Source organism: Macaca fascicularis, chromosome 4, assembly GCF_037993035.2.
Source record: "Macaca fascicularis isolate 582-1 chromosome 4, T2T-MFA8v1.1".
Lineage (NCBI taxonomy): Eukaryota > Metazoa > Chordata > Mammalia > Primates > Cercopithecidae > Macaca > Macaca fascicularis.
In genome coordinates this window covers 14668192-14689356 of record NC_088378.1, presented here as the reverse complement: position 1 = coordinate 14689356, position 21165 = coordinate 14668192, and the positions used below count along the sequence as shown (strand labels likewise).

The following is a 21165-nucleotide window of genomic DNA, read 5'->3' as shown; positions in this document are numbered from 1 at the left end:
ATAAGGTACTGAGTACCTTGGACGATTCATACTGAGCTGAATAGGAAAGGATTCATAGAAATTGGTAAGGTGAAGAGAGGCGGGTCGGGGGAGCATCCCAGGCAGAGGAGTATGAATAAGGGCATAGAGAAGGAAGTACAAGCACTTTATATTACTGGGGCAAGGCAAGAAGTAGTAAAAGAAGAGGCAAGAGAAAGAGAACCAGATTATGGTGGATCTTAGTTGTCCTATTTAGAAGTGTGGATTTTTCCTGTGTCCAGTTTCCGGAGCTGGTCGGGTTTTTGTTAAAGATAGACCACTCAGACAGGGCTATGGAGAGTCGGTTTGAGGACTTAGGGATAGCAGCCTTATCAGGTGGTTGAAGTCAGCTGGTGGGGAAATAAAGAAGGCCTGAACTATGACAGAGGTGATCCGAATTGAGAGGAGGGGAGATAGTCGGCAAAAATGTACGATGTAAGTAGTCAGATCTGAGGATTGGTTAGATTTGAGGGAGAAAAGAGAGCGTCAGTGCAAGTTCAGACTTCTGCTGTTGTTGACTTTGTGACTGAGAAAGGATTAACCAAAAAAAGAGGCAGTTTTGACAGGGAAAAGTAAAAATCTAGTTTGGACAAGTTGAGTTTGAGGTGACTGTGGTGATGGTCAACATGCAGTCAACATATCTCTAAGATACATGGAAGGTTAGAGACCTAGAGGTGTAGATTTGGGGGCCATTAGCATATAGAGGATTTTTATTTTATTTATTTATTTTGAGACAGAGTCTTGCTCTATTGCCCAGGCTGGAGTGCAGTGGCACAAACTCGGCTCACCACAACCTCCGCCTCCTGGGTTCAAGCGATTCTCCTGCCTCAACCTCCCAAGTAGCTAGGACTACAGGCGCATGCCCGACTGACTTTTGTATTTTTGGTGGAGACAGGGTTTTACTATGTTGGCCAAGCTGGTCTTGAACTCCTGACTTCATGATCCACCCACCTCGGCCTCCCAAAGTGCTGGGATTACAGGTGTGAACCACCGCGTCCAGCCTATAGAGGATTTTTGAAACCCCAGAATAAAGTAAAATAATAACTTTTAAAAACCTTCATTCAAAGTGAGCTTGGCATGTTTTGAGGTATTTATTCTAGTTTCCTTCAACTTCTTTTCTTTTTTCTTTCTTTCTTTTTTTTTTTTTTTTTTTCGAGACAGAGTTTTGCTCTTATTGCCCAGGGTGGAAAGCAATGGCGTGATCTTGGCTCACCATAACCTACACCTCCCAGGTTAAAGCGATTCTCCTGCCTTAGCTTCCCGTGTGACTGGGATTACAGGCATGCACCACCACACACGGCTACTTTTTTGTATTTTTAATAGAGGCGGGGTTTCTCCATGTTGGTCAGGCTGGTCTCGAACTCCTGAACTCAGGTGATCTGCCCGCCTTGGCCTCCCAAAGTTCTGGGATTACAGGCACGAGCCACTGCACGCAGCCATCTTCTTTTCAAATTGGGAACTTGCCTGTCAGAGGACACTCATACCTTACCCCATAGCTGGATAGATTATGAGTACAAACCATTGGCAATTTAGCGCATTCACTTAATTGTTTACTCATTCCACAAATATGTATTAAACACAGTGTGTACCTAGTTCTTGGCAGACATATAAAGTTGTGACAGAATGATTCTCCCTGCCCTCTAGGAAGTTGCAGTCACAATGATCAGATTCTCTATATTTTAAATCACCTACTGTCTAATCAATGAAGTTGTTTTAAGGGGTAAGCAGTTATGATAGACTAATGCTATTAGCCAATAACTGTTTGCTTAAGAAAAAAAGAAGAAACAGGCATAGATTTTACTTTCAGGTAATTCTTTGCCCTATTTGTTACAGTGCAGAATCTTATTTGTTCAGGGCAAACAATGAAGAACAGTGTAAAGAAAGGAGCATGAACTGAGGGTTTTTTCCTGGGAATGTACGTTTGTATCAAATGTGAGGAAAGTTGTGTCACCACTAACAATATTTAAATAAAAATACGGTTGTAGCCATTAATATCAAGCCTGCAGTGTTCATTGTTTCAGAAACTAGTCCGATTGATATTCTGATTGTCTCTGTTCCTATTATTCAGGATTGTAGACAATTGTGTTTGTCTTTTTCTCTCTTTATTGGTACTGATAAGAGTCATATTATGAGTTTCATATTTTTGTCCCAAATGTCCTGGGGTGGGAGAAAGCAAGTGTAGTAGAAAGATTGTATATCTTTAGGCTGTGCTACTCATAATGTGCCAATTAACTGAAATATATTTAACCCTGTGAAAAAATTGATTCTATAGAAGGAAAAAGCAAATCTGAAGTACATGTAAAGTATAATGAATATAAATTCAAGCATTAACTAAATTCTGCTAAAATGCAGACATTTCGGGAATAGCTTCTGAGTAATCATGTTACTTACCACATTATTTCCCTGACTTTTGCCTTTAAAATACAATTTAACTAAAATGAACCCTGGGCATTGGTTTCTCTATCTGATTTTATTGCCAGTAACTTAAATGTGAGGCATCCAACTCTTGCCATTTCTGCTGTTTCTATGGTAACCAAAGTGTGCAAACCCAGCAGTATCGCTTTCTTTCACAGCTGGCATTTTGTGTTCACAGTAAGAAGAGGAGTTTCAGTAAAGCATAGTCTGTGTTAATTGGGATGTAACTAGGTCAGAACAATTTTGGTATCCTTTCTTCATCCTTTTAGGTTTTTTGTGTGGGTGAAGGTGTGTATGCATGAACTGTAGTTTTCTTTCTTTTTTTTAAAAAAAAAATGTGTACTTTCACTAAAATTAATCACTGTTAGTCTTTTGAAAATTAAGCATAACATCTGCAAACACAACTTAGTATAGAATCTTGAGGATTGGATGGAGTTGCCCTGAGACTTGACCCATAGCCTTGTATACCCTTGAATATTTCCATTAAGAAAGATGAAATGATGGATATGAAAATTCTTTGAAAAATTAAACACACTTTGATGGTGATTATTTGTTCATTTGTATTTTAAAACATCAAGTTTCATATTTTGAAACATCAAGTATCTTGAGACCTTAACATTTATTTACTTGTTCTAAAGGGAACAGGCAATCCCAGTAAAGAAATGCACATTTAAAAATGACTTCCCTCTGCAATTCCAGGTCTTAACTTGACTACAGGAGCCCTTCTCTGTGGTTACTGCCCAAGCTCTAGGTTCGGTTCTCAAACTACAAAAGAGCTCATAAGCTACTACTCCCCTAAATGATGTCACTGCCTCTGCCCTCATCTCAGACTTTACATGGAGAGTCCACACTTAGAGCTTCCATAGGCTTCAAGTATGTTAAATCAAAGGTATTCTCTACTAACTTCAATACTAGAAAAGAGATATTCCTCTTTTCTCTCTCTTTGTGTCTTTATTCCATTGTGTTACTCATATTCTCTGTTTCGACATAGAGTGACCGTAAGAACTTCTATCAAGAGATAGCTGAGTGATCTAAAACCACCTCCTGTACTACTTGCATTCAGCAGCTTATAATCTATGTTCATTTCTTACATGAAGCAATTTTTGCTCTCAGATCTCATACTTCATAGTGTTTTTATCTCACTATCTTTATTTTTAAAGGGTTTAAGCTCAAACTTAAGGAATGAAAAATAATTTAAAAAAAGATAGCTTATTTGATCATTTTACAATTAAAAAAATTGTTATGTCCCCCAGAGATCCCATTCTCATTAAGGCTTTCAAAAGTGTCCTCTAAATCTTCCTTTACCTTTTCCCCGTTTATTTGGATCTCATTTACTGTGTCTGACTTCTGTAAATGCACAGAAATTATTTTTCGGAATCACTTATGACCCAGTTGTCCATTCCAAAGGCCTCTTCTCAGCTTTCATTATGTTGCACCTGATGGCTACTTCTTCCTTTTTAGGTTCTCTTAGCTTCGAGAACCCTGTGCTGTCTAGATTTTCTTACCTTTGTTTTGTTTTTTATCTTATTTATTTTATTTTTTATGTTTTTGGTTTTCTTACCTTTGATGTTCCTTCACAGGATCTTTCTCTTTTTTTTCTTTATTTGTTTTTTGTTGTTGTTGTTTGTTGGTTTGTTTTTTGAGACAGGATCTCGCTCTGTTCCAGGCTGGAGTGCAGTGGCATGATCTCAGCTCACTGCAACCTCCACGTCCCAGGTTCAAGCAATTCTCCCTTCACAGAATCTTTCACTGACTCTTGTTCCTCCAACCTCCCTTTATTCTCTTTTGCTTCCTTCTTTTATTTATTTATTATTTCTTTCTTAGACTGAAGAAGCTAAGAAATGCTAAATAAACTAAAACTGTAGTTAAAAATCTTTCTGAGAAAACATCAACCCCAGATGATCTTAGAGGCAGGTTCTCAAAATTTTCAACTGATTGTTTTGATATTATTCAAACATTGTCAAATAATAGAGAAAGGGGGAATGCTCCAAACATATTCTAGAAAGCCAGTATAATCTTGATAGCAAAACCAGACAAAGTATGAAAAAGAAAAATTTCAGGCCAACCTCACCTGTGAGTGTAGTTGTAAAAATATTAAACAAAATACTAGTAAACCAAATCCAGGAATACGCGTGTATTTTTTTTAGAGATAGGGTTTTCGCCATGTTGCCCAGGCTGGTTTCAAACTCCTGAGCACAAGCGATCTGCCCTTCTCGGCCTCCCATAGTACTGGGATTACAGACTTGTGCCATCGTGCCTGGCCTATTTTTATTATATGTTTTAAAATGCCATTTCTCTAATTATAAGCAATACCAAAATAGACAAAATCAAACATTATAGAAATATTTAGTGTACTAGAAGTGATAATCTCTTCAAATCATCTGCCATCAGAAATTGGGCAGAAGGAAAGATAGACAGAGAGAGAGAGAGAGAGAGAGAGAGAGATAGATAGATGATAGACGGATAGATAGTACATCTATTTCAACTGTTTAAAAATTATGGGGAAGACAAGATAATATAACAAGTGATGCTAATCCTAGTCATGTAAAACCCGAAGTCTCTCCAAGTTGTGTGATTCTGTATAGCTGACAACCCCCCTCCCAACCCTTTGCCTGACCTCTCAATTTCTGGTCCTTACTCTCCTCTTCTCACATTGACCTCTTTGCTCTTTCTCTCATTAGCCAGTCTGTTAGCTCACCCAGGTTTTTCCTAACTGCTCTCAACACCATGACCTTGCCCTTGCCCTTGCCCTTGCCCTTGCCCTCCTGCAAACCTTGTAGCAGTAGCAGTCCTCCTCAACTGCCAAAGCAAAGGCCAGAAGGTGCTCAAGAACCTGCCCAATTCTGGTACTAAAATGACTTGGATGAAAACAGAACCATTTGAAACAGCAAGCAAGCCCTTCCTTGGGTTTCCTCTCTTTATAATTACCATCTCTGTATCGCTCTATTTTTCCTGACCCCTCCTATTCTTCTTAGTCTTGTCTCCAGTTCACCAGGTGTCCCCTCTTTTGCTTCGGACCTTCCAGCTTGCTCCTCGCTCTGCCAGGACTGTCCTTCCCTTAGACACCCAGCTGACTCAGGTCTTATTCCAAATGTTACCTTCTCAAAGAGGCTTTCTCTGAAGAATCTAAAATAATGCTTAAATAATGCTGACGATTATACCCTCCCAACCTACTCCCAACAATGCCTGTCTCCATGCCTTGCTTTATTTTTTTTCTCTGTTATCTTCTTATTATATGATACATATACAAGAATATTTGGAATATTTATGGATGTTACAAAGCATAAAAATACAGTAAACTGTTGAGAACCTGTCACTTTACCCAGTAAGTGGAAGGTTACCAGTAGCAAGCTTATGTTTATGTTTCCCCCATTCTATCCTGCCTCCTCTGAAGAGGTAACATATATCTTGGATTTTGAATCTATTACTGTCTTCTACTTAAAGAGCTATCACATTTTTATAAGTGTCTAAACAGTATATTCTTTAGCTTTGTCTGGTTTTAAGCTTTATGAAATGGCATCCTGTTCTATATAGTCTTAAATCTTGCTTTTTTTTAACCCAACAAAATGCTTCTAAGATTTGAACATGTTTTTACATTTATTTGTAATTCAGTGATTTTTTTATTGCTATATTAAAATTCATTGTGTGACTCTACCACAGTTTTAAAAAAAATTACAATCTGGCATTTTTAAAAATGACATTACTGATTCCAAGGCTATATACAGTTGTTCCTTTTGCAAGGTCATGCCAAATTGTTTTCCAAAGAAGTTGTACCAACAACTATTCTGCCACTAGCTATGTACTGGAATTCTGACTGACCTGCTTCCTATTCAGTACTCTAAATTTTGAACCCATCTAGTAGGTATAAAATGGTATCTCATTGTGATCTTAATTTATATTTCCCTCATTATTGATGAGGTTGAACATCTTTTTATATGTGTATTGGTTAAACCTGTCTGTGCTTTAGTTAAAGGCCTGTTCAGACATTTTACCCGTTTTTCTATTTTGTCGTTTTTCATATTGACTTGTAGGAGTTCTTTATTTTGGATACTGAATCTTTGTTGCTTATATGTGTTGTGTATATTTCTGCCAGTTTGTGCTTTGTCATTTATTCGCTTTATCTTTTGATAATTGGAAGTTATTTTAATATAGCCAAATTTATCGGTCTTTTCTTTTATGATTAGGGGTTTTTTTTGTATCTTGTTTTAAGAAATTCTTCCCTAACTTAGGATCAAAAAGATGTTCTATATTTTTCTCCAGAAGTTTTAAAGTTTTGCTTTTCACATCTGCCTAAAATTGATGTGTTTATGGTATGAAGTGAAGATTCATTTAATTGATTTTTTTCCACATTTGAATTACTTGTACCAACACCATTTATTGAACAGATCCTCCTTTCTCTGCTGATCTCAGGTTTCCCTTCTCTTGGTATCATGATTCCATTGAGGGTCTCCGCTCTATCCCACTGATCAATTTGTTCCATAGGAGCAAAATCCCTGATGGGATTTTGATTGAAATTACTATAAATGGAATTTACAGATAAGTATGGGGACAATCGATTTTTTTTTTTTCTGTATTGAATCTTCTTATCTATATACATGGGTTAATTTATTTAAGACTTTTAAAATGTCATTTAAGATTAGGTTTCGGCCAGGCACGGAGGCCCACGCATGTAATCACAGCACTTTGAGAGGCCAAGGGGATCACGAGGTTAGGAGTTCAAGACCAGCCTCACCAACATGGTGAAACCCCATCTCTACTAAAAATACAAAAATTAGCCAGGTGTGGTGGCATGCGCCTGTAATCCCAGCTACTCAGAAGGCTGAGGCAGGAGAATCGCTTGAACCTGGAAGGCAGAGGTTGCAGTCAGCCAAGATAACGCCACTGCACTCCAGCCTGGGCGACAGCAAGACTCCGTCTCAAAATAAAAAGATAAGGTTCCATGGTGTTCTGCATACCAGTCTTGTACATTCTTTGATATATTTATTCCTAGGCATTGTATGGTTTTTCTTGCTATAGAAGTGTTACCTTTGAAAAATTATATTCCCTAGCTCTTTTTTTCCTGGTATATAGAAATACAATTGACTCTTTCATTTTATTCAGTTAGCCAGACAGCTTGCTAAGCTCTGTTACTATTGCCAACAATTTGTCTGTAAATACTTCGGTTTTCTATGTAGATAATTATAGCATCTGCAAATAACAATACTTTTGTTTCTGCAGTCTATATGCCTTTAATTATTGTTTTATAGTACCAGGTTTATATTACAATGTTGATTTTAGAAGTGGTGATGGTAGGCATTCTTCTATTATTTCTGATTTTAAAGGAAATGCTTCTAATGTTTCCTTCTTAATTTTTTGGTGTGTGCCTGTTGTCAGGTTAAGGTAGATTTTTTCTAGCCTAACTTGCTGAAAATTTATCATGAATGGGTGTTAAATTCTATCACCTGTTTTTTTCCCCCAAGCATCTATCAAGATGATTTTATCATTTTCTTCTTTAGTCTGTTCATATGGTGATAAACTTACATAGATTTTCTCATATTAAGCTATTTGGATGGATTTCGTTTACTAATATTTTGTTAAATATTTTTACAGCTATATGCATGAGTAAGGTTGGCCTGAAGTTTTTCTTTTTCATTCTTTGGTTTTGCTACCAACATTATATTGACCTTCTAGAGTATGTTTGGAGCATTTCATCTTTTTCTGTTATGTGACAGTGTTTGAATCATATTGAAACAATCCGTTTGTTGAAAATTTTGAGAACTTGCCTTTAAAATCATCTGTGGTTGGTGTTCTCAGAAAGATTTTTAACTACAGTTTTAGTTTATTTAGCATTTCTTAGTTTCTTCAGTTTTTGTAATTCATTGTGAATCAATTTGTAGGTTACATTTTTGACTTTATTTACATTTTCAAATTAATAAAGTTATTCATGGGATTTTTAAATTTTTCTATTCTCTACTGGATCTAATATGGTTTATTTGCACTTTTTTTCTTCTTGCTCCAGTTGTCCCAAAGGCTTCGTAACTCTCTCTGGTTCATGGATTTCTCCCTTTTATCTTCCCCCCCGCCCCGTCCCCGCCCCTCTTCACCTCCTTTGTAGTTCTAAAACACCAGAGGAAGGAGGGGCTTGGGTTTCGCTGGTTCTGCTTAGAAACATCATGGCTTTATATTCCATTGTTGGGGGGAAGGAGTGCGCGGAGGTCCCAGCCCACGAGGGCGACTTTGGTGATGTTCCTGGTCTCTTGCTGCATAGACGAGGCTGGGGTGCAAGGAGAGAGACGCCGTCGCACGCTTCGAGGTTACTGGCCAGCCAGACCCGAGCCGGACGGTGCGCTACCTCGTGTCACCACCAGGGGGCGATTGTTCCCTCTGGCTTTTCCTTTGGGGGTCTTAGAGGGGAGTGCAGGGGTAGGGAGGCAAGAGGGTGTAGACAACACAGAAATAGTGTGGGGTCGCGGTGGGTGAAGCAAGATCGTGAAGGCCTGGGGCCATAGGCGGAGACCTTCCTCTGTCTCTGTGGGGAGTCCTTGCGGCCACGAGAATTTCAGGATCCTGGGTTCCCCCTAGAAGACTGGAGGGTGGCGGTCACACGGACCGAGGCAACAGTTACAGCGGCGGGAGATTTTCCTTCTTTCACCTGCCAGGGAGCTCTTCTTACCACTTGAGAGGACCAGGAAACACTGCTGCCTTCCAAGGTTTGCGCGCCACCCTGCGATGGGTCAGACGCCAGAACTCACCTATGCGCAGTGGAACGGGAGAGGCAGCCGAGGTGGGTTAACTGCATCGATAGGGACGGCTCTGAGCCCCTGTCCCTAAGCCCAGAAATGGACGAGTTTCCAGAAATTCCCAGAGGGGTATATAGCAAAGCCAAAGGGAAAAGGGAGTAGTAAAACTAACTTTGTCTTTCCCGAATCCCCGCTCCCCGCCCCCTCCGCCGTTGGCCCGGGTGCCTCCCTGCAGGCGGCCGTACTCAGCACGACTTCAGCACCTTCAGTGACAGGTGGAGGCGCACGTCGGTTTCCCAGGGCACCACGCTGGCACGGAACCAGCTGGGCTCCGCCTTTTGGGCTTCCTGGATGAGGCGGTGCATGGGGTCGCCGCGGCGCGGGAAGGCCACGTCGCCGCCCGCTAGCAGCCCCATGGGGCAGAAGTCGTTGGCGCTGTCGCTCCTGTGGAAGAGGCGCTCGAAGTGCACGCCGTCGTGGGCCCGCTCACGCAGGTAGTCGCTGAGCACCTTGTGCTTGCACATGTTGGCGGGGCAGCGCGCGCAACTGTGTGTGTGGAACGGCCGCAGAGCCAGTTGTCCCCGCGGGTCAGACCCCGACTAGTTGCCGAGGATGGGGCGGAACAGGCTGTGGTGGCCGGTGGCGCCCAGCGCGCTCTCCATGCCAAAGGTGTTGGCATCAGAGATGAGAATCACTTCGAAGCAGGTGCCCTGCTTAGCCACAAACTACAGCGGTCGCCCATGCCTGGCGACAAAGGGATGGCTTCGTAGATGGCGCGCAGGTCCCGCGACCGCGCACCTTGCTTGCCCAGGTACTTGAAGACACGCTGCAAGTACTCGTAGAAGCTCATCGCGGTAGGTGGCTCGCAGGCTGTCCTGCAGCTGCTGGCCTGGCACGGTTCGCACGATTGAGTCGTCACTCTTTTTGTCCACGGTAGTCTCGTCGAAGTCGAAGGTCAGGAGGAAGCGCGGCCCGCCACGCGCAGCCATCCCGCGGTCCCTAGATAGACACTGGAGGCCAGAAACGGGAAAACAGCTGCTCAGTGTCCATGCATCACCGTGGGCACCACCTGTAGGGACTCTGTTGGCCTCCAACCATCGTCAAGAGTTCGGGAATTGGAGGGGACGCAGTGTCTTATCCACCCCCGGATTTCTGGGCTCTGGCTCACGAGTCCCTCCAGTACCGAGGGACCACGGACGATGTGCGTCTGAACCGACCCCTCACTTGCCGCCGCCCCGCAATCCTACCCTTTATCTTTCTACTTCTACTTTCTTTTGGTTTATTCTGTTGAACTTTTCTCTCTTTCTCTATTTTTTAAACTTCTTGAGCACATAACTTATTATTCTCAGCCTTTCTCTCTTACTAACATAAATATTTAAGGCTATACATTTTCCTTGTAAGTACTGTATTAGATGCCTTCTACAAAGTTTTGGTAGATAGTATTTTCATTATTTCAGTTCTGAGCATTTTAAACTTTTTATGGCTTCTCCTTTTACTCTGAATAATTTAGAAATATTTAAAAATTTTCAAATATATAGAGTTTTACATTTATAGTTTTGTAATTGACTTTCACCTTAATTGTATTGTGGTCTGAGAACATCGTCTGTTTGATAAAAAAAAATTCTTGAAATTTCTTGAGAGCTGCTAGTATATGATCAGTATTTGTAAATGTTCCATGTGTGCTTGAGAAAAATGTGTACTCTCTAATTATTGGGTAGAAAGTTGTATATATGCTCTCTAGGTCATCCTAGTTAATTGTGTCCTTTGGATAGTCTGTATTTTACTAATCTTTTGTCTGTTTGACATATGAATAATTGAGAAAAGTATGTTATCATTGGCCTTTTTACTCCCTGAAGTTATATTAATTTTTGCTTCACATTATTATTATTATTATTATTTTGAGACCGAGTCTCGCTCTGTGGCCCAGGCTGGAGTGCAGTGGCTCGATCTCTGCTCACTGCAAGCTCCGCCTCCCGGGTTCACGCCCTTCTCCTGCCTCAGCCTCCCGAGTAGCTGGGACTAGAGGCGCCCGCCGCCTCGCCCGGCTAGTTTTTTGTATTTTTTTAGTAGAGACAGGGTTTCACCGTGTTAGCCAGGATGGTCTCGATCTCCTGACCTCGTGATCTACCCGTCTTGGCCTCCCAAAGTGCTGGGATTACAGGCTTGAGCCACCGCGCCCGGCCCACATTATATTTTTTAAGTACGTAACAGGTTTAGGATTTAATGCCTCTTCTTGGTGGGTGAATTGAACTTTGTATCCTTATATAGTGACCATCTCTAGCCTTGTTTTTTTTTTTTGTTTTTTTTTTTGAAATTTTTAAATTTTTACAGGCACATAGTAGATTTCTACCCTTTATCTTCCCCTGCCCCCCACCCCCCTTCACCTCCTTTGTAGTTGTAAAACACCAGAGGAAGGAGGGGCTTGGGTTTCGCTGGTTCTGCTTAGAAACATCATGGCTTTCTGTTCCATTGTTGGGGGGAGGGAGTGCGCGGAGGTCCCAGCCCGGGAGGGACTGGGTGTATAGTAGATGTGTATATTTATGGGTTACATGAGATATTTTGATAAAGGCATGCAATGTGTAATAATCACAAGAGGGTAAATGGGGTATCCATCACCTCAAGCATTTATCCTTTGTGTTACAAACAATCCAATTCTACTCTTTTAGGTATCTTTAAAAGTACAATTTAATTAGTATTGACTGTAGTCACCCTGTTGTGCTATCAAATACTACTAATTTATTCTTTCTATTTTTTGTGCCCATTACAGCCCCAGTTCCTCCTCCCTCCTGCTCCTCCTACCCTTCCCAGCCTCTGGTAACCATATTTCTACTCTCTGTCTCCATAAAGTCAATTTTTAAAAATTTTTCTTTCTTTCTTTTTTTTTTTTTTTTTGAGATGAAGTCTCGCTCTGTCACCCAGGCTGGAGTGCAGTGGCCTGATCTTAGCTCACTGCAACCTCTGCCTCCCGGGTTAAAGCAATTCTCCTGCCTCAGCCTCCCGAGTAGCTGGGACTACAGGCGCAGGCCATCATGCCTGGCTAATTTTTGTATTTTTAGTAGAGACAGGGTTTCACCATGTTGGCCAGGCTGATCTCAAACTCCTGACCTCGTGATCTACCCGCCTTGGCCTCCCAAAGTGCTGGGATTACAGGCGTGAGCCACCATGCCTGGCCAATTGTTTTAATTAAAAAAAATTTTTTTTTTAGAGATGGAGTCTCACTGTGTTGCCCAGGCTGGTCTTGAAATCCTGAGTTCAAGTGATCCTCCTGCCTCAGCTTTGCAAAGTGCTGGGATCACTGTCCTGTCTTGGCTTTGCCTATAGAATAAATTCCAATTTCTTTAATGTGGTATTTTATTCCCAAAATAGTTTTCCAATTGCATTTCTACACCAAACATTCACTGTGCTTGTCACATCAAAATATATATAAACTTTCAATATGCCATGTCTGTGTATTTATGTGACTGTGTCCTTACCTGTAGGGTTCCATGAGCCTGAAAACTTTTTTGTTGTTGTTGTTGTTTATGATTATCAAAATCTTAGTTATCCTTAGGTATAAACCCAAAATCTTAGTACCCCTTTTTTATTTATTGAGCCACTTCACCCAGCCAGTTGTTTTAATTTTTAGCTCCCACAAATAAGTGAGAGCATACAAAGTTTGTCTTTCTGTGCCTGGTTTATTTCATATAACGTAATGATCTCCAGTTCTATCCTAATAATGTTTTTGTCTTAAAAGCTATTTTGTCTGATGTTACCATAGTTGACCCAGCTTTCCTTTGGCAGTTTGCCTAATATATCTTTTAACATCCTTTTACTTTCAGCTTTTATGGTTCTTACCTTTAGGTGGACCTCTTGTAAATAGCATGGATTTTGTTTTTAATCCAATATGGAAATACCTGTGTCTTTTAGCTGGAAAATGTAATGTTTTACTCATCAGGCCTAAGTTGGTAAGTGTTTCCTCCAGAAAGGGTTTGCTTTGGCTTCTACTGGTAGCATCTAGGTTTCCTTTAGTGCCCTTGAAGGTCTTGGTGATTGTGGGGTAGCAGGCTCAGCTTCCTTACCTTAATGGTGGCCCTGGCCCAAGGCTCAGTGTCCTTGCTGCAGTGCATTATTGGCAGCTGCTCTCAGGCCTACCTTGCCTTTCCCTAACTCTCCAGCCACAAGGATACCTTATTTGGAGTGAGGGTAAAGTTTGTTATCTCTTGTGCGATCCAGGATGCTTCAAGGAATATTTCCTTTCTTTTCCTTTTCCTCTCCTTTCCCTTTCCTCTGCTGTCTCTCTCTCCCTCTTCCCCCTTTCCTTCTCCCTTTTCCTCCTCTCCCCTCCTTTCCCCTTCCTGCCCCCTCCCCTCCTCTCCTATCAAAGACAGGGTTTCTCCCAGCCTGGCCTCGAACTCCTGGGCTCAGGCAATCCTCCCACCTCAGCTTCTGGAGTAACTGGGATTCCAGGTGTAGACCACCATGCCTGGTTTGTTTCTTATATAGCATATAGCTATTCTGTTAAGGGCAGGGTCCATCAGAGCACCTAGTCAGCCATAATAACAGATGTGACAATCTTTTGTATTCGCTTTTTGTTTTCTTTTCCACGGTACTTATCCGTATATGATATGTTGTATACTTTGTATACTTATTTATTTATTGTCTTTCTCTTCTCACTAGACTGTAAGCTCCATGAGGGCAAAAATTTTTCCTGTTTTTGTTTTCTGCTGCTTCTGTAGCATCTAAATCACTGCCTGTTACTTAGTTTGTGATCAAACAATATTTGTTGAATGAATGAGGATTGAGAAGATGGTGTGAAAAGGCAATACCAAGTCTTGAACTCTTTTTTCTTTTTTTGAGACAGAGTCTCACTCTTGTCGCCTACGCTGGAATGCAGTGGTGCAATCTCGGCTCACTGCAACCTCCGCTTCCCAGGTTCAAGTGATTCTCCTGCCTCAGCCTCCTGAGTAACTGGGATTACAGGCCTACACCACCATGCCCGGCTAATTTTTGTATTTTTAGTAGAGACGAGGTTTTACCATGTCGGTCAGGCTGGTCTCGAACTCCTGACTTCATGATCCACCCACCTCAGCCTCCCAAAGTGCTGGGATTACAGGCATGAGCCACTGTGCCCAGCCAAGTCTTGAACCCTTACCTTGAAATTCTTTTGTATGTTCCTTTATGACCATTTTCACAAGTTAGGGTGCCCTTACTTTTCCCTAAACTATTTTAGCCACTTCAAACTGGTCTCTCTGTCTCTATTTTGTCGTCCATCCATCCTTTCCAATCATCCTTCATATGGCTATCAGACTTTCTTCCTAAATATAGATATGATTATCTCACTGTCCTGTCTTGGCTTGCCTATAGAATAAATTCTAATTTTTTTATTTTTATTTATTTATTTGTTTATTTATTTTTGAGACAGAATTTTGCTCTTGTTGCCCAGGCTGGAGTGCAATGGTATGATCTTGACTCACTGCAACCTCTGCCTCCTGGGTTCAAGCAATTCTCCTGCCTTAGCCTCCCAAGTAGCTGGGATTACAGGTGTGTACCACCATGCCCGGCTAAATTTTTTTATATTTTTAGTAGAGATGGGGTTTCACCATGTTGTTCAGGCTGGTCTCAAACTCCTGATCTCAAGTGATCCACCCGCCTCGGCCTCCTAAAGTGCTGGGATTATAGGCGTGAGCCACTGTGCCCGGCCTCTAATTTCCTTAATCTGGTATTTTATTCCCAATATAGTTTTCCAGTTGCATTTCTACACCAAACATTCACTGCTCTTGTCACATCAAAATATGTATAGGCTCTTAATATGCCATGTCTGTGTTTTTATGTCCTTACCTGTGGGGTTCCATGAGCCTGAAAAGTTTTTTTTGTTGTTTATGCTTATCCAAATCTTAGTTATCCTCACTTAAAGTCATCCACAGTCATCTTCCTAAAGACTGTACTGATGTTCAGTGAAACGAATCATTCATTCCATGCAGTTTTTCTTTCTATATTGTCACTTTTCATAATCTGCCCTCTGCCTCCTCTCTTCTCCTTTCTTTTCTTCTTGTTGGAGTCTACTCTATTGCCCAGGCTAGAGTACAGTGGCGCAATCTCAGCTCACCTCAACATCCACCTCCAGGGTTCAAGCAATTCTCCTGCCTCAGCCTCCCGAGTAGCTGGGACTACAGGCACACACCACCATGCCCAGCTAATTTTTGCATTTTTAGTAGAAATGGGGTTTCACCATGTTGACCAGGTCGGTCTTGAACTCCTGACCTCAGGTGATCCACATGCTTCTGCCTTCCAAAGTGCCTGGGATTACAAGTGTGAGCCACTGTGCCCAGCCTCTGCCTTGTAGTCTTCAAAGCTGTCTGTCTTTTCCTCCTGGATTTAAGCGCCTTAAAGTTAAGAACTTCATGTTTTATTTCTTGTTGTTTCCTAAAGGCCTGAAGTACAACACTTTATACATAATGGACCTTTGATAAATAGTTTTTTCTTTCTAGTAGGGTGAACCAATCTCATCTCATGTTTTCAGGTATCACACTCCAGTGATAATAACTTTCAAATCCAAATCTTCCTCTTCTCATTCCTCTGGCTAGTATGACTTAGGCATCTCACATTTCTCAAACTCTTTCATTTTATTTATTATTTTTTGAGACGGGGTCTCACTTTGTTGCCCAGGCTTGAGTGCAATGGCACGATCACAACTCACTGTAGCCTCAACCTCCTGGGCTCAAGCAGTCCTCTCACCTCAGCCTCCCAAGTAGCTGGGACCACAGGCATGTGCCACCATGCCTGGATAATTTTTGTCTCTCCATGTTGCCTAGGCTGGTCTTAAACTCCTGGGCTTAAACGATCCTCCCGCTTCGACTTCCCAAAGTACTGGGATTACAGGTTTGAGCTACCATGCCTAACCATTTTTCAAGCTCAATATGTTGTCTCCTCTTTATTGTTCCTTATTTTTAAACCATTTCCTCTTACAACTTTTCTATGTCCATAAGAGGCACCATTATTCTTCCAGTCACATAAACTTAAAACCTTGGTAAAATCTTTACCACCCTTTTTCTTACTCTTTTAACTTAAGCCAGTCACAAAGTCCTGTTAATTTTCTCCTCTAAGATGCTTCTCAGCTCCATACCTCCCTCGCCATTTCTGCTGACAAGACATTGGACAGAGCTCTTACCACCCCACACCCAGTTCCACTTCCTCCTCCTCTCCTGTAAACTGACTGACTGTAATATAATGGTCCAATTACTTCACTTGGCATTTTAGACTATCCAGAGTCTAGGTTCATCCTACTACTCTTAACGTGAGCCCTTTTCAGAATAAATTTTTTTTTTTTTTTTTTTTTTTTTTTTTTTTTTTGGTGACGGGGTCTTGCTCTGTTACCCAGGCTGGAGTGCAGTGGCGTAATCATGGCTCATGGTAGTACCCTGGTAGCCTCAATCTCCTGGACTCAAGCAATCTTTCCACCTCAGCCTCCTGAGTAGCTGGGATTCCAGGTGCATGCCACCACACTAGGCTATTTTTAAAAATTATTTGTAGAAACAGAATCTCACTATTTTGTGTTTTGCCCAGGCTGGCCTTGAACTCCTAGACTCAGGTGATCCTCCTGCCTCGGCCTCCCAAAGTCCTGGGATAACAGGTGTGAGCCACTGCACCTGGCCGAAGTCAGACTTCTGTGTCTTATGCATACCTGGTCATATCCTTTTTCCACTCCTTGTGGTGTCCTTGCCCTTCCTCTGCTGTGCCATGATGGTTCCTGTTCATTTTCATATCCGTCTAATGGACACCATTCCCACTTCCATTCCCAATGAACATTTCCCTTAATGGAATCTTTAATTCATCACTTCCTCCTTTGAATTAGTTTTTTTAGTGCTTTTTGTTTTCATTGAAACATTTTTAACAATCAGCAAATTGAAAGGGATCTTTAAAGTAATTCAGCTTAATCTTGAACCCAAGACCTCAGTCTTCTCTGTAACTCATACGTGGCACTAGCTTCTAATATTATACAATGCTTCTTAGTTTTCTTTCTACTTACGTAGTAAGCATCTGGAGGTTAGGAACTTGGTTTTTACTGTGCTTTTGTTTTCCCTCTTAAAGCTTGGCATGGTTCTTTATCCTTAGAAGATACTAAAAATACATTTGTTGATTGAATAAATGAATCCAATAAGTTAAAAACACATACATTTTCCTCCGAAGACTTTACAAAGGAGACTCACTCTCTCCCCCTTCCAAAGCCTGTCTCAACAGTTTCTCTGTTTCCAAGTGTCTATAGATGAGGGTGACTGAAAATATGGTAGATACATTTGCAGCCCACTCTTTTCTTTTTATAGTTCTGTATTAGTCTTGGTTTTTATTTTCCTACATCTTGAAATTATATTTGGAATTTCTTTCTTTTGCATGTATGATAGCTGATGCATGAATTTTAATAGAGTTGTTGAATGCTGATCATGTTTTTCTATGGTAGTTTAGAAATATTTAGGAAGGAATATTCCATTCAACTTATTCACATGAAGGCGATTATGTTGTGGTTTGAAATTTTATATAAAATTTGTCAACCACATAAACTCTGTGCAGGTTTAAAAATTATTAGTTTTTTCTATGGGATGAATAGAAGTGATAGCTTTAATTGCTTTGTAATTATTTGATGATATAATTTTGCAAATAAGGTGTGTTTCCATAGCAAGGATGTTTATATAAAGTTAGTTCTGACTTCAATTATGTCAAATGCTTTAACTATGTAGAGGACGCTTAATATTTGATTTAGTTTTGATGAAAATACAGAAATGATTTCTCATATGATAAGAACTTTTGTCCATTTTAGAGCATGTCAAAAGAATAAACATGGTAATTTGAATGCTCTATTTTTATTTCTAGAAACCAGCAAATATCCTAGTAATGGGAGAAGGTCCTGAGAGGGGGAGAGTCAAAATAGGTAGGTAATTATTCCTAAAATAATTTATTTAAAAACTGAAGTTAACTGCAAAGGTGGTTTCCCCTCTTAATGCCCTTATTTAGGTAGTTAATTTTAAATTTACTTTCTCTTATTATTGTTAGAAAAGATATTGGAAAATGTAGAAAGATAGTCTACAAAACTCCTAGGCTTTTTCCCAAAATAAGATTCTTTAGTTCTAAGTTGAGGCATCACTGGAAATTGACAAGTAAGTTCATAAAAGCATTCGATTCCCATACAATAACCCAAGCATGTGTTTATGTCACCACCACTGTCCTGCACAGCCACCTTAAATATAATCCTCTAAATCTTACCTTTGTTTCAGGTTTACCAAATACTCTCTTCCTGAATATTTTCCTCCCTACCCTGAGCGAATTCATTTAAACCTTCACAGGTTCTCCCTACGTCACCACACCTGGCCTGCATGTCTTGAGCCAAGTACTAACATATCTTTGCCAAATGGATATATATGTTTACAGACTCTCTTAGCTACCTCTCTTCGATTAAGGCACTAGCAGGAATCTTATTTGTATATTAAGATTTCCTTTGTAATCCTGAATGTTCTAAAAAATAATCAGCATCATTTATACCTATTACATATTTGGGGAGAAGATGAGCTAATAAATGCTTTATTCTAATTTCTTTTTTGAGACAAGAGTCTCTCTCTGTTGCCCAGGCTGGAGTGCAATGGTATGATCTTAGCTCGCTGCAACCTCCGCCTCCTGGGTTCAAGCAATTTTCCCTGCCTCAGTCTCCCAAGTAGCTGCGACTCCAGGCTCTCGCCACCATGCCTGGCTAATTTTTTTGTGTATTTAATAGAGATGGGGTTTCACCATGTTGGCCAGGCTGGTCTTGAACTCCCGACCTCAGGTGATCTGCTTGCCTTGGCCTCCCAAAGTGCTGGGATTACAGGCATGAGTCACCACGCCCAGCCTATTCTAATTTCTTTTACTAGAAATTATATTTATTGAAAGTTGAATGCTTTTTAGAAATATGTTAAAATGTATTCATCAGCCTGATTTCTTTGCTGTTAGAATATACCATGCTAAAGGTGATGCAAAATTGTGCTCACTTGACCCGCTACAAATTCATGCTGCCCTATTTCAAGCCTGCCCTGCTGTTTGGTTTTCTACTTCTTCAGTTAACTCCCTAGCCCAGTTGCTAAAGAAGCTGTTCTAAACCAACCCTTTTCTTTAAACACCTCTATCCTAAATTTGCTGAGATTGTCAGATTCATTCAAAAGTTTGATGTTAATTAAGTAGCTGGTAGTTTTCTTTCTCTTCCCTCCTCCACTTCCACCATACTTTCTCACTTGTCTCTATTTTTATTTTACTCTTGCACACCTTTTCTTAGGGGCATTTATTGAGTTCCTATTTTTTGCCAGATACAGGTGAAAGGGAGGTAGAGGATGGTCTCTTCTGTGAGAGACAGTAAAATAAACAGTTTACTATACATTGCAATAGGTACTTTCATATGTTACCTCATTTATTTTACACAACCACCCTCTGAAGATAAGGAAGACAATATTTAGAGAGGTTGTAGCTTCCTCAGCCTGTCAAAGCTAGAACTTGAATTCCAAGTCCTGAGGCTCTTTCCCTACAAACATCCCTGCGTAGTGATATCAGAGCTGTCTGGTGTGACCTCACTGACCTCTACTCTTTGGCTGTACAGCCCTGCCCTTGAGAAAGCCTCTATGAAAGAGAGACTTTCCCTTCCTAAGTCCTATCTACTAGTGCCCTTCGTAGCTTCTAAATGTCTTCCTACCTTAATTAAACTCCTCATAGTACTGCCATTTTCCCCTTCTCAAGTTCCTCTTTTTCACCTTTAAATGTCCTCTTCCCAATTTAAAATAAATCTTGTATCTATCTTGTTTTCTTTAGCACTTGTTCTATTCATTTCCCTTTTTGTTCTTCTACTTTTAGAACACATGATGTTCTACTTACTCTAATTTGTTATAATTTGGCCTCTAATTCTATCCCTCTATCAAAAGTCCTCTCTAAAAGGACACCTGTGACCTCTGCCTTACCAAATCAAGTGGCCTGTATTAATCACCTTTCTCCTTTACTGCAGTAAACCATTTGTTCTTCTGACAGTCTGGCTTTGAGGGTGTCTTCTCCCTTGGTCTATATGACATACCATAATTCAGTTTTTCTGCCTCCCACTTTTGCTGTGACTTTGCATTTTATTCATTCTTGCCTCTTACTCCTACTAACCTATTGTTTCCAGGCACTGGCTTAGGACATGGCCTCCCTCTAAAATTACTTCTTTAGGAAATTGATAAGTTGTGGCCTCAGGATCATGGATTTATGAAAATAATTCTAAGATCTTGATGCCAGAGTCTAATCTCTCACCCTAGCTGAAGTCTTTATTTCTATTTGAATATCTTGCTGGTAACTTACCCTCCATTGTCCCAAACCAAATTCATCATCATCATCGTGTCTTCCCCTTGTTTGTTCCATTCGTCACCTTTCTCCCAGTCACCCAAATCTAATTTCTTCTCTTAGTACTCCTTAACATAAAATTCTGTACTCTGGCCGGGCCACTTAGTTACCTCACTATTAAGAGTTTTAAGATTGTAATTCTACCAAGATTAGGGATAAAACCAGGGTTAAAAATAAGAAATAATTTAATGATAAAGATCTAGTGGACAATCAAGATAGTTTATTAAATGGATTTTAAATTTTGTTTTAGTAGCCACTATTTTTTTTTAAACATTAGTAATACTGATGCCTATGCCTAATGGTTTGATACAGTGTTCTTTTTTGGCTTAAAATAAAAGGATAGTTGGGCTGGGCATGGTGGCTCATGCCTGTAATCCCAGCACTTTGAGAGGCCAAGGTGGGCATATCACGAGATAAAGAGATCGAGACCATCTGGCCAACATGGTAAAACCCCGTCTCTACTGAAAATACAAAAATTAGCTGGGCATGGTGGTGTGTGCCTGTAATCCCAACTACTTGGGAGGCTGAGGCAGGAGAATCGCTTGAACGCAGGAGGCGGAGGTTGCAGTGGGCCGAGATAGCACCACTGCACTCCAGCCTGGACAACAGAGCAAGACTCCATATCCAGGGGGCGGTGGTGGGGCAAGGGAGT

General features: G+C 40.7%; 1 protein-coding gene and 1 pseudogene across 17 annotated transcripts in view; one reads left to right on the top strand and one right to left on the bottom strand.

Annotated features, from left to right (window-relative positions):
- The window catches only part of CDK19 (cyclin dependent kinase 19), a 216999-nt gene that overhangs the window by 164213 nt on the left and 31621 nt on the right, over positions 1 to 21165 (top strand). For 9 of the 17 annotated variants that reach the window (XR_012433351.1, XM_074036886.1, XM_005551587.4 and 6 more), the window contains one exon: positions 17997 to 18054. The exons of 3 other annotated variants lie outside the window; for them this stretch is intronic. Coding sequence is in view for 13 of the 14 variants with exons in the window: in XM_074036886.1 (XP_073892987.1) it covers positions 17997 to 18054 (58 nt within the window). In the remaining variant the exon portion in view is untranslated. Of the gene's footprint in view, positions 1 to 8621; positions 10354 to 17996; positions 18055 to 21165 lie in introns of those variants that run through there. 5 more of the 17 variants (XM_074036892.1, XM_074036887.1, XM_074036888.1 and 2 more) reach the window with 4 other exon arrangements.
- Positions 9398 to 16892, bottom strand: LOC102115596 (phosphoethanolamine/phosphocholine phosphatase pseudogene; annotated as a pseudogene).